This window comes from Equus przewalskii, chromosome 4 (assembly GCF_037783145.1).
Source record: "Equus przewalskii isolate Varuska chromosome 4, EquPr2, whole genome shotgun sequence".
Lineage (NCBI taxonomy): Eukaryota > Metazoa > Chordata > Mammalia > Perissodactyla > Equidae > Equus > Equus przewalskii.
Window position 1 is genome coordinate 85,105,828 of NC_091834.1, and position 13,403 is coordinate 85,119,230.

At 39.6% G+C, this 13,403-nt stretch overlaps 1 protein-coding gene across 1 annotated transcript in view; it reads right to left on the bottom strand.

Annotated features, from left to right (window-relative positions):
• The window catches only part of COPG2 (COPI coat complex subunit gamma 2), a 120,825-nt gene extending 107,505 nt beyond the window's left edge, over positions 1 to 13,320 (bottom strand). Inside the window, exons 1-4 of the mRNA XM_008512905.2 lie at positions 13,092 to 13,320; positions 11,873 to 11,925; positions 11,163 to 11,243; positions 8,508 to 8,579 (exon numbers count right to left, since the gene is read on the bottom strand). Coding sequence (XP_008511127.1) covers positions 8,508 to 8,579; positions 11,163 to 11,243; positions 11,873 to 11,925; positions 13,092 to 13,128 — 243 coding nt within the window. The 5' untranslated portion in view covers positions 13,129 to 13,320. The remainder of the gene's footprint in view (positions 1 to 8,507; positions 8,580 to 11,162; positions 11,244 to 11,872; positions 11,926 to 13,091) is intronic.
• Between the last annotated feature and the right edge of the window lie 83 nt (positions 13,321 to 13,403).

The following is a 13,403-nucleotide window of genomic DNA, read 5'->3' on the forward strand; positions in this document are numbered from 1 at the left end:
GGTTCTATGAAGAGATCAATAAAGTTTACAAATCTCTAGACAAACCTCCCAGGAACGAAAGAGAGAAGATACAAATTACCAATATCAGAATGAAAGAAGAGACATCACTACAGATCCTACAAACAATAAAAGAATAGGGGACTATTATGAATAGTTTTATGCCAATAGAGTTCAACTATTTAGATGAAATGGACAAATTCCTTGAAAGACATAAACTACCAGAGCCCACTCAAGAAGACAAATAATCTGAATAGCACCATATCTATTTCTTTTTAATGGAGTTAATTATTAAAAATTTTCCCACAAAGAAAATGACTTCAATAGTGAACCCCATCAAATGTTTTAGGAAAAATTAATAATGATTGTACAAAAAACTCTTCCAGAAAGCAGAATGGGAAGAAACACTTCCCAATTCATTTTATGAGGCTAGTATTATTCAAATACAAAACCCAGACAAAAACATCATGAGAAAAAACTACAGATCAATATATTTCAAGACCACAGACTCAAAATTCCTTAACCAATTTTAACAAACAGAAACCAAAGATTTTATATGTTCCAAGAAAATAAATAAACGCACCTCACCATACTAATATACTAAAAAGATAAAATATGATAATCTAATGGATATCTTTAAAAAACATTTGACAAAATTCACTGCTCCTTCATGAAAAAAATCTCTCCACAAACTGGGAATAGAAAAGAACTCCCTCAATCTGATAAAGGTCACCTATGAAAAACTTAGAGCTAACATCCTACTTAATGGTGAAAGACTAAACATCTTCCCCTTAAGATCAGGAACAAAGCAAGGATGTCCCCTGCCATCACTTCTATTCACACTGTATAATAGTGCAAGATAAGAAGATAAGATAAACAAATAAAAGGCATACAGATTAAAAAGGAAAAAGTAAATCCTAAGGAATCTCCCAAAATACTCCTAGAACTAATAAATGAATTTAACAAGATCACAGGAAACAGAGGCTGGCCAGTGGCAGAGAAGCTAAGTTCCACTTTGGCAGCCCAGGGTTCACTGGTTCAGATCCCAGGTGTGGACCTACACACTGTTTACCAAGCCATGCTGTGGCAGGCGTCCACATATAAAGTAGAGGAAGATGGGCACAGATGTTAGCTCTGGGTCAATCTTCCTCAGCAAAAAGATTGGTGGCAGATGTTAGCTCAGGGCTAATCTTCCGCAAAAAAGAAAAAAAAAGATCACAGGAAACAAGTCAATACACAAAAATCAATTTAATTTCTATAGACTACCTACAAACAATACAGATTCAATACAGTGAGTCCCCTCTATCTGCAATTTCACTTTCCACAGTTTCAACTCCCTGCAGTCAAACCATGGTGTGGGAGCAGAGGATCCTCCTTCTGACTTACTGTCAGAAGGTCAGCAGTAGCCTAATGCTACATCAGAACGCCTGCATCATTCACCTCAATTCATCTCATCATGTAGGCATTTTATTATCTCACATCAGCACAAGAAGAAGGGTCACTAAGTACAGTACAATTTTGAGAAAGACCACATTCACATAACTTTTATTACAGTATATTGTTATAACTATTCTATTATTAGTTATTGTTGTTAATCTCTTATTGTGCCTAATTTATAAACTAAACTTTATCAAAGGTATAGATGTATAGGAAAAAACATAGTACATATAAGATTTGGTTCTCCACAGTTTCAGGCATCCACCGGGGGGTCTTAGAACATATCCCCTGCAGAAAACGGGGTCTACTGTGGTATAAAAAATTATTAACTACTTTAGGGGTAAATTTCACAAAATATGTATAAGACTTGCATGCTGAAAGCTATAATACTGCTGACAGAAATTGGAGACCTGAATAAAGGGAGATATATACCATGTATGTGGATCAGAAAACTCAATAATGTTATGTCAATTTCCTCAAATTGATCACTAGATTCAATGCAATCCCCATTAAAGTTCCAGCATGCATTTTTTTAGTAGAAATGGACAAGCTGATTCTAAAATTCATATGGAAATACAAAGAACCTAGAAGAGCCAAAAAAATTTTGAAAAAGAAAAAAAATAGGAAAATATGCTCTATCTGATTTAAAACTTACTCTAAAGCTACAGTAATCAAGACAATATGATACTAGCATAAGAACAGACATATAGATCAATGAAACAAAACAGAATGTTCCAATGTGTCAATGTAACTCAATCACCGTTTCCTCCACCTCCTCTTCCTTCCATATTGATATGCAACTATTCCAGGACCATTTGCTGAGAAAAGAAAGTAGAAGCAAAAGGAAGAGATAATGGAGGGAGGAAGAGCAAGGAGATGAAAAGAAATCTAACCCTTAGTTTATATCATATACAAAATTTAATTCAAAACGGATCTTAAAATAATAATAATTGTAAGATATAAAAACTACAAAATGCCTAGAAAAATTACATAGAAGAAAATCTCTGTGACCTTGAGTTAGGCAAAGATTTCTACAATACACATCAAAAGAACAATCCACAACAAAAAAATTGATAAACTGAACTTGATCAAAATTAAAAACTTCTGCTCTTTGAAAGACTAGGAAAGTGAAAAAACACGCCACAGACTGGGAGAAAATATCTGGGAAACATATCTGATAAAGGACTTGTATCCAGAATATATAATAACCTCCCAAAATTCAATAATAAGAAAATACAGGGGCTGGCCCAGTGGCGCAGTGATTAAGTTCACGTGCTCTCCTTTGGCAGCCTGGGGTTCACAGGCTCAGATCCCAGGTGTGGACCTAGCACAGCTCATCAAGCCAAGCTGTGGCGGCATACCACATAGAATAGAAGAAGAATGGCACAGATGTTAGCTCAGTGACGATCTTCCTCAAGCAAAAAGAGGAAGATTGGCAACAGATGTTAGCTCAGGGCCAATCTTCCTCTTCCAAAAAAGAAAGAAAATATACAACCAAATTATTAAAAACAGGTAAAAGATATGACCAGATGCTTTACCATGGAAGATACATGGAAGGCAAAAAAAGCACATGAAAAGATGTTTGAGATCACTGGTCACCAGGAAAATGCAAATTAAAACTACAAAGAGATACCACTACACACCTATTAGAAAGGCTAAAATTAAAGACAATACCAAGTGCTGACCAGAACGCAGAACAACTAGAACTCTCCTACAGTGGTGGTGGGAATGGTACAGTCACTTTGGAAAATGGGTTGGCAGTTTCTTACAAAATTAAACATACATACACCTACTGTAAGACCCAGCAATCCCACTCCAGATATTTACCCAAGAGAAATAAAAACTTACGTTCAAAAACTTTACCATGAATATTTATAGCAACTTTATTCATAACCACCAAAAACTGGTAACAACCCAAATATCCTTCAACTGGTGAACAGATAAACAAACTGAGGTACATCCACACAATGGAATATTACCATGAAAATAAAAGGGAGTAAACTACTGATACCAACAACAGCATGGACAAATCTCAAATGCACCATGCTAAGTGACTGAAAAGAAGACTCCTAAGGCTTTACCCAGTATGTCATTCTTAGGACTTCCTGGAAGGCAAAAGTATAAGGAAAGAAAAGAGATTAGCGGTTGCTGGGGGCTGAGGACAGGAGGAATAGACCTTACAATGAGGCATGAGGGAACTTGTTGGAGCGATCAAATCTTCTCAGTCTTGATTGCAGAGGGGTGATAATACTACTGTATGCATTTGTCAAAACTCATACAACTATACCCTAAAAAGGGTGAATTTTGTTGTCTGTAAATTATACTTAAAAAGAAGAAGCAGGGGCCGCCCCGTGGCTGAATGGTTAAGTTCGCGCGGTCTGCTTTGGCGGCCCGGGGTTTCGCCAGTTCGGATCCTGGGCATGGACATGGCACCGCTCATCAGGCCATGCAGAGGCAGTGTCCCACACAGCACAACCTGAGGCACTCACGACTAGAATACACAACTATGTACTGGGGGGCTTTGGGGAGAAGAAGAAGAAAAACAAATAAGTAAGACTGGCAACCCATGTTAGCTCAGGTGCCAATCTTTAGGGGAAAAAAAAGAAGAAGATGACAGCGGTAAGTGAAGAAAAGGCAAGCCACAGACTGGGAGGAAATATTTACAAAACATCTATCTGATAAAGGTCTTGTAACCCGAAAATATAAAGAACACTTACAACTCAATAAGAAGACAATCAGATTAAAAAACAAAAAAACAAGTAAAAGATTCGAACAGACACTTCAGCAAAGAAAATACATAGATGGCAAATAAGCATATGTTTCCTTAATACAGTCATCGTTAAGGAAATGCAAACTCAACAATGCCACCTCCAGATATGAACAAAGAAAATGAAAACATAGGTCCACACAGACTTGCACTTGAGTATTTTTAGCAGCTTTCTTCACAATAACCATAAACTGTAAATAACTCAAATATCCACTAAGTTGTGAATCAATGAATAAATTAAACTACCTCCAATAAAAATGAACAAACTACTGATACACACAACACTTGGATCAATCTCAAAAGCTATAAGATAAGTGAAAGAAATAAGACATAAAAGTCATAAAAGACTATATGCTGTATGATTAAATCTAAATGGAATTCTAGGAAATGCAAAACTATGTGTCAGAATGTAGATCAGGGGCTGGCCAGGTGGCGCAGCAGTTAAGTTGGCACGTTCCACTTCGGCGGCCCAGGGTTTGCCGGTTCAGATCCTGGGTGCGGACATGGCACCGCTTGGCAAGCCATGCTGTGGCAGGTGTCCCACACATAAAGTAGAGGAAGACGGGCACGGATGTGAGCTCAGGGCCAGTCTTCCTCAGCAAAAAGAGGAGGATTGGCAGCAGATGTTAGCTCAGGGCTAATCTTCCTCAAAAAAAAAAAAAGAAAGTAGATCAGTGGTTGCCAGGTGCTAGAGGTTGAGGGAGGAGACGGACAACAAAGGAACATGGGGACACATTCTGGGCTGATGAAAAGTTTCTATATCACGACTGTGGGGATGGTTCCATGACACCATATGTTGGTCAAAACTCACTGAATTGTACACTTAAAAGTGGTGAATTTTATTTGATATAAATTATATTCAATAAAGCTGATTTTTTAAAAAGATTAAAATTAAAAAATTTTAAACCTACAAACCCGTAGGAGGAATATAAATAAGCAAAGAATATGAACAATTCACAGAGGAGGAAAGTAAAATGGTCACTAAACATACGAAAAGTTTCAGTTTCAGCAGTGATAATGAAAATGCAAATTAAAACCACAAAGAAATGCCATTTTACAAATAATTAGTTCTGATGATAAGAAATTATTATCAGGAGCCAGGTGAGGATTTGGAGTAGCATCTGTGTAAATTAGTACAACCTTTTAAGATCAATTTAACAAGATCGAATAACTAGCATTACCTAGAAATTCCACTCGTAGGTACTTACCCCAGAAAAATTCTCACTATGTGCACAAGAAGACATGTACATAAACATTACGTGTAACACCAAAAAAGTGAGAGCAACTCATTTATCTGCCCATGGGAGAATGGATAAATAAATAGGAAGACCGTATATTCACACACTGCAATTCCATTCAGTAATGAAACTGTATAAAGTAGTATATGTAGTAAGTGGGTAGACCTCAAAAATATATTAATTTTTAAAACCGCAAAATAATACGAAAATGACATCATTTACAACATTATATTTTAAAACACACAAAAACACGAAGTATAGATTATGCATACAAACACATGTAACAAACACGGATAGGAGGACACCAATCTCAAGACAGTAATTACCCTCTAGTAAAGGAAGGCTGGGATGGGAAGGAGCTCCACATGCTGCTGGTAAAGGCCCCACCTCTCCTTCCCCTCCAAAAATCACACTCTCAACTCCATGTTCTGCCTAAGGGACCACTGAAATGAATCACATCATGCTGTGCACGGTTACCCACCTCAGTCACTACAAAAAAACTCAAACAGCCTGGTCAGCACTCGTCACGTGGACACACACCGCCATGCAGCCAGGTGCAGCACCTAATCTGACTCCATCTGCCATCCTTCCCCAAATCCCAAACCCCTCCATCATGTTCTCTGGCTCTTTCATCAGCAAAACCCCTTATAGCCTTTTCTCTCCTCTGAATGTTCCCATCTTTTCTCTAACTAAAACCTGGCTCTCCCCTGAGGATTCCCCTGCAGCCCTCTCAGACGGTGGCTGTTTTCTCTCCTACCTTCATCTACCAGACCTATAAGTGGTGAAGCTGTCCAAGTTGATCCTCATTGTCTTTTCAAAATCACTACACTGGCTTCTTTCACTGTATCTCCTTCCTCCCTAAAAAACTCTGGCTTTAACACTTCTGCCGCTAGACTGCATCACCTGCCACTGTTCCTAGTTGCATATATAGACCCCAGGTTACTTCCCTTATTTTTTTTAAATATTAGTCCCTGTTCTCACTTGCCTCCTAACCAAACAGAGATTCCATAGTGAATATTTCAATCGCTCAACTTCCTTGCTTCTCCCTCTGTTTACTAACCTGGCAAAACCCCAACCCCGATTAAACCCAATCTCTTTAACTGTTCCATGCCTTAACCTGAAGGCTGTAGATGGAGAAAAACATTCACCATGCTACCTGGTAATACTTTAAATTCATGACCACTAACTTCAAGGGAAAGTTCATCCTGTCCGACAATCCCACATTTGCCCAATCCATTTCCTAGAAAACTATTTCATGCCTTCTTTTCTTAATACAATCTCTGTGCTAGAGGCTTCCAGTTTGTCCTTACTCTTTCTTCCCTGCTCTGCATCCTCTTCTTTGCCCCATGTCCAGCTCTTCTTCCCCACTGCCAGCCCTCTGAGCAACAGCAACCTCAAGCCCACTACCAGACGCTTGGGCTACAAATTCAGAGTCACAAAGAGGCAACAGCCTTCCATACTTTTATAATAGTTCCTCTCTGTGGCCCTACTCCAGCAGCTTGAAATGCCTAGTTTTCTAGTCCAATTTCACTAACAATTAATTCTATAATAATCATAGTAGTTCTGCTTCCTTGATTAAACCCTGAATTTTTGGTACAGGGAGTAGTTAAAGGGAAACAGGACCTTAAGGATAGGAATCTGAAATTGCTTCTCTGATTTGATAAAAGGCATTAATGACCCTGTTTCCACTGGTAAAGGGGACACTAGTAGTCTATGGCATGCAGTGGTAAAACACTTAAGTTATCACCTGTAGACAAGTATAATCAAGAACCTATAGAAGACAAGTCTTTGCGTAACCCAGTAGTTGCTGCCATAGAACATTTTTGTAAAAATTAGTTGTATAATGGGTTAGTTGCTTCTAAGTACACTGGAGAACTTGGTAAAAGAAAATGATGAGCTCAGTTTTAAATTCATAGTTCAAGATCTGGATAAGGGACTAGAAACTTTCTCTAATGCCTTAATAGAAAGCCCTATGTCATGTGAACACAGGGCTGAGATTTCTGAAAAGCACATCCTACAGGAGGTTGAATTACGATGCAAATGCAATTCACACCCTTGTGAGATATCTTATGTTAAAGTTAGGACCTTAATTGGGACGGAGTGGGGCCCTAAAAATTGGGATGGGGACATATGGGCAGACTCTGATGAAGCTGAGTACCCTGAACTCCTAAATTCCTCCAAGCCTCCTTCGCAAGTTGAGGCCGATCTTCACCCACTGTCTGAGGAAATTAGTCTCCCTTTGCCCAAAGAATGTGTAACGGCTTATCCTGAGATGGTTGCCTTACAAGGGACTGCTCATGTTCCTGAGGACCTACTCTCAAAACCTCTCACTCTCTAGACATAAAACCAGACTCAAACCCCAGAAGGTCCTAGGGCCCGGGCACAAAATGTGGCCTGTGATGATACGCGATACATACCAAAAGTACTGCTAGATTTGCGCAAATTTGTCAACAAAAAGCTAGGAGAGAGATATATATATATATCCTGGAATCCCCTTCACTGTATGGTTCTGAACTAGAGCTGAGCAAAAGAGAAATATGTGCCACATTTAGAAGACAGAAGTAAAGCACAGCCGTTGCGTTCTGAAAGTCAAGGTGGTCTAAGGCAATGAGAGAGAGATACAGAGGTGCTGACAGTTTCAGTCTGTTCTCACTCTTCTCTTTTCCTACTCCATGTCCTCTTGGCCACTCAGTTCTTCTCAATTGCCAGGCCAGCTGACCAACAGCAACACCGGGTCTCCCAGAAACTTGACTAAGAACTTGAAGGTGTGGCAGCTATGTCCACTGACTTCTACACTACTCCATCTTTGCAGTGTCATGCCAGAAGCTGGGTATTGAAAGCTTTTACGACTGCATGGTAGATCTGTGGGTGAAGAGCTTTATACCATACACGTTCATTCTTTCAAATGTTCTTTAATGAACATTTATAAGTTCTATGAATACAAACACCTTTTAAGTAATTTTAAACATTTCAAACAACCTTCCCTAATTTGGAACACTCTAAGTTCTCCAAGGAAAACAAATAAAAGGAGGTTTTTCAGCCCAGAAGAATAAAAAAACAAGACTTACATCATTAGATTGAAACAATCGAGTCATTGCAAAGAAGGCTTCCGTGGCTTCCGTAGTTCCAAAGTGCTCACCCTAAGTAAAATGCAAAACAACCCCTTAAACTTCACAAAAAGTATATTAAGGATTTTCTCTTTATTTATGCAAAAATCTTTCAGAGCTCAGGAAAAAACCACTTTGTAAATATTCTGCCTTTTGCTATTTTTCTGGCTTTCAATTTATAAATGTGCATAACCATTTATCCGCTTCTTATTTAAAACAATTCAGTATCACACACCATGCTATAAAAGTTCTGGAATAGTGGTCTCTAACTTTTTGGCAAGAACTATTTTAATTTCCCAGAAGAACGGTGATTTATAAGGAGGTAGAAAATGACAGCAAGTTGAGTTCCTAATCAGAATAAGATGTTACTGTTACCTGCCTCTGAGCAGAGAGCGTACCTTATATGTTTCTATAATCCAACGCCCAGCACAAAGCCTGACACATCAAAGGAGCACAATAATATTAAACCATAAAGAACTGTCTGTTAGGAATCCCAGAAAACATGGCTAAAAAGGACCAACCAAAGGAGCAGGAACGAGATTAGTCATATAAAAGTTGGCTTAAGGGGCTGCCAACAGATCTCAAGACACTCGCGCAAGCCCCTTTGGATCATAACTTTAATGTGCTTAATCAATCACGAGGATCTTGCCAAAATGCAGATTCTAATTCAGCAGCTCTGTGATAAAGCCTGAAACTTTGCATTTCTAACTAGCTCCCAGTGATGCAAATGCTGCTGATCTGGGAACCATTTTTTTTAAGTAGCAAGGTGTCTGATAACCTATTTCACTAACAGTCAAAGCACTGTGGATCACAGACCACCTGAAATATTACCATCTCAACGTTCAATTTCTTCATTAAAAGCAATCCTATAATATGTTAGGCTTAATCACTTTCATATTTCACACAGAATATAACTAGTCTTCAATCTATTTGTCATAGGTAGAAGAATAAACAAATTTTTATGAAAAACTTTGAAATTTTAGGATGAAAGAAAAAGCATAATAAGAGTTTACAATTACTTAAATCAGAAGACCCAAGTTGCTCATAATCAGATTTCCCTCTTTCTTTCATAAATATTTAGTGAACACATAGAAATCCATGTACTTTTCAAGTCACATTAGTAAGTCCTAAGTCCCTACTTTTTGACTTGAAACTCAGAGAATATATGGATATGTCAACTCTGGTAGAAATTTACAACTATTTTTTTCCATAAAGCACTACCAAGAACTAGGCAAAAGATAAAACTAAAGTTCCCAAACCTGTTTATGTGCCAGACTGTCCTTGGTAATTTCCCTATCAAGATAACTAAATGTTTCAACATAAGTTGCCCATCAAAGAGATTGTGGCCAATATAAAAGTATATGCTACTCTGAACCAACTTCAACTACTCAAAACTCTGTTTATATAATGGATTTAGCCAACTTCGACACAAATGTGTGCTATGAAAAGTTAAACTGACTTTGCCTTAAGTGTTTCTAATACACTACAGAGAGGGATATGACATTTGTAAATACATCTATTTTATTCAAATGTATGTACTTGTTGCTCAGTCTCCATTTGCAAACTAGAAAACTTTATGATGTCTCTGGATGAGGTCTTCAGTCATGAAACATAGTAAAGATAAAATATTCTCATGGAATTCAAATTGGAAACCATAGTCGTCTTAGCACCATATGTAAACCGCCTTAAGTATATATGTATGTGTATGTTTACATGTGCTTGTGTGTGTGTATGTGTGTGGGTGTGTGTCTATGTATATATATGAATCTAAGAAATGAAATCAAATTTTCTAAGAACCTAGACATTTCATGAGATTTTTAGTCTGAAGCAAAAAAAGCGAAAAAAAAAAAAATTTAACAATAATAACAGCAAATAGAATCTACATTCCATTAAAGCAAATATTTTTGTTGGTTTTTGTCTGCTATATGCCCAGTGCTTAAAACAGTGCATAGGACATAGCAGGTATGTAATAACTATCTGCTGAATGACTGAATGAAGGCTAGTACCAAATGCTTACTGTGTGTCCAGGACTATGCTCAATGCGTTACGTTTATTACCTCATTTAATCACAACATCTTTATAAAACAAGTACTATCATAATCCCCATTTACAGAAAAGGACATTAAGGTATAAAACAGTTAAGCCCAGAATCATATCGTTTTTAACAGTAGAGGAGGCATCACAAATATAAAATCTAAATATTAAAATCAAAGCTTTAAAACATCACTATTATTACCCTCCCAACAAAAAAAGGGTAAAATATCTATCTGGAATTTGTGTAGGATTTTGTACTATATTTTTGGAGGGATATAAAGACATCTAAACAACATGTCGTAACATCAACTTGTTAAATATTTCTTAATCCTTGTTAAATTCATATCAGTGTTAAGAATCTACAACGTGTTTAACTGGTTCAGGACCTCATGACTAAAAAAGAAGTATATATCATAATCCTTGTCCTCAAGAAGTTTGATATATTATTACCTTAAACATTGTAGATTTTAAGATTAAGTGAATTTTTTAAAAATAAATAATAATACTTTCCAGAAAGCATTTCACTGCATGTCATATATTCTATTCCAGGACACAAATCTGAGGAAAATCAAAATAGTTTACCTGGTTCAGTAAGTAAAGAATCTTTGTAAGAATATGCAAACATCTTCTTGGATTGATGGGTGTTTCATTGAATAGACGAGCCTATGGAAATAAAAACCACTGCTATACACAGTGTATCTTCTACCAAAGACGACAGAAAACCAACTTTAATAAAGACCATTATCTATTTTAATCACTACATCCAAATAATGTTAGCTGCTTACAGTTTTCAATTTATTATTAATTCAATTTATTGAATTACTAATATTATTCAATTAATATTATTGAATTAATAATATTAATTCAATTTAATAACTTATAAGACATGGCCTTGATTTTCCATTCCACACTCTAACTCATTCCCTTAGGCCTGCTGCTTCAACTCTGTGGGCTTCATCTGTTAAGTTAGAATCACAAAATCTATTTACATCGTTTGAATACGATGAGCTTAATATCTATAACTTCCTTCGATAACCTTGCACTAAACACCTCTTCTAGTGTTTTATTTACAATTCTCAACATGTGGCAGAGTCTGCATGTTTTTGCCTTTCTATAAACTCTAGACTCTTCTATAACAAGGAAGCCCTCTTCCCTCTCCCTCAAGTCTATATACTCTGAACTCTGTTACACTCCTTAATTCTTATTTTGGATCGCAACATTTCAGGGCCTCTCTGCCCACCATTCTAAAATGGAATAGAAAAGAAAGAACACAATATATTTCCAAGCCATACCTCCTGTAAGACAGCACTCTTCTCCAGATGCCGAAAAGGATTGGAGCCACTACCTACATTACAAAACAAAAAATGTCTTTAACAGCTGTCCTACACAAACTTATATTCCAAAAAAGGGTATTGAATGCTTGGGATATCTCACCTAAGTGAGGTGACCACTTGGATATCAGTGGTGATCATTATTAATATGCATATAAATCGAATAAGATCATTTTGATGCTGGTACTAGTTCGGTCATTGCCATCCTGTAAGAACTTACACTTCTCTTTTGCAGGAGCCCTGCGGGAAATGTGTCGTCTTTCCCTGTCCTCTTTTTATATGAATGTTACAAATACCTGTCATGTCCACACGCCTAAGATTAACGAGATTGTGGTAGGGTCCTTTAGATTTCCCTAAAGGCAAGCACTATTTTATGTGTTTCTAACATTTACTGCGAGGCAGAAAAAAGGAGTTTAGGAGAAAATCATATAAACTTAAAGCTGAAAGGGGCCATGGAGGTTTACTAACCCAACCCTGGATCACACTCTGTGAGGGCACCTATCAAACACTGAGTGTGTTTGTTTGTTTTAAGGTAGCCTGGCATCTTCCCTATTTGCTCTGGACCAAAGACGGGTATTCAGACGCGACTCACTTTTGGACGCCTGAGCGTTAAATGATCTACGTACCATGGGACAGTTTTGCCCCCGGGAAGTGGACAGAGCAAAGGTCCCCAGAAAGACTGTAAGGTACCAGGCCCCTCAAAGTTCATTTACACACACACACACACTGTCTCGTCGATCTCAGAGCCGCTCTGGGCCTAAAACGAGCAGCATCCCCCGCCTCTCACACGCGCACACCCACTCCCTCCGCCACCTGCCAAGGGCCCGCCCCTCCGCCGGCAGCCCACGCCCGGTGAGCGGGGCGGGGGCGGCTCCGAGGGGCTGCGCCTGAGTTGGGCGGAGGGGACGACACGCAGACCCTGTGCAGCCCAATGCGGAGCGCGGGCGCCGGGGGGCGGGAGCGCGCGACCCGAGGGGTGGCCCGGGCGGCCGGGGGAGGGGCGAGGGGCAGGCCCCCGGCGGGAGCGGAGCGGGGCGGAGGGAGGGGCCGGGCTCCAGCTCCGGCCCCCTGGCACAGCGGCGCCCACGCCCCCGGGTCCGCAGTCCCGGAGAGCAGGTGGCGGCCGGCGGGGGAAGGGGCCCCCGCGGCTGAGGGTGGGCGTCAGAAGCCCAGCGCGTACCAGACTCCTCGTCCTTCTTGTCGAATTTTTTAATCATCTTGGACGACTTCCCAGCGCCCAGACCCACCGCAACCGTCCCAGGCGCCGCAGCCGGTGAGCGGAAGAGGCTGCAGGAAGGCCGGCCTCGTGCTCTGGCGCCGGTTGGGCCGGCGTCCCGTCACTCGGGGACAAGGCCCGCCCTCCTCGGCTTTGCCGGCCGCCCTCGCCCCCAGGGGACGCGGCCACGCCCTCTGCTCCTCCCCCAGCCGGGCGGAGGCGGGGCCAGGCGCTGGGCCCCGGGGGCCGCATCCTGGCCCCTGCTACGACAAGTTA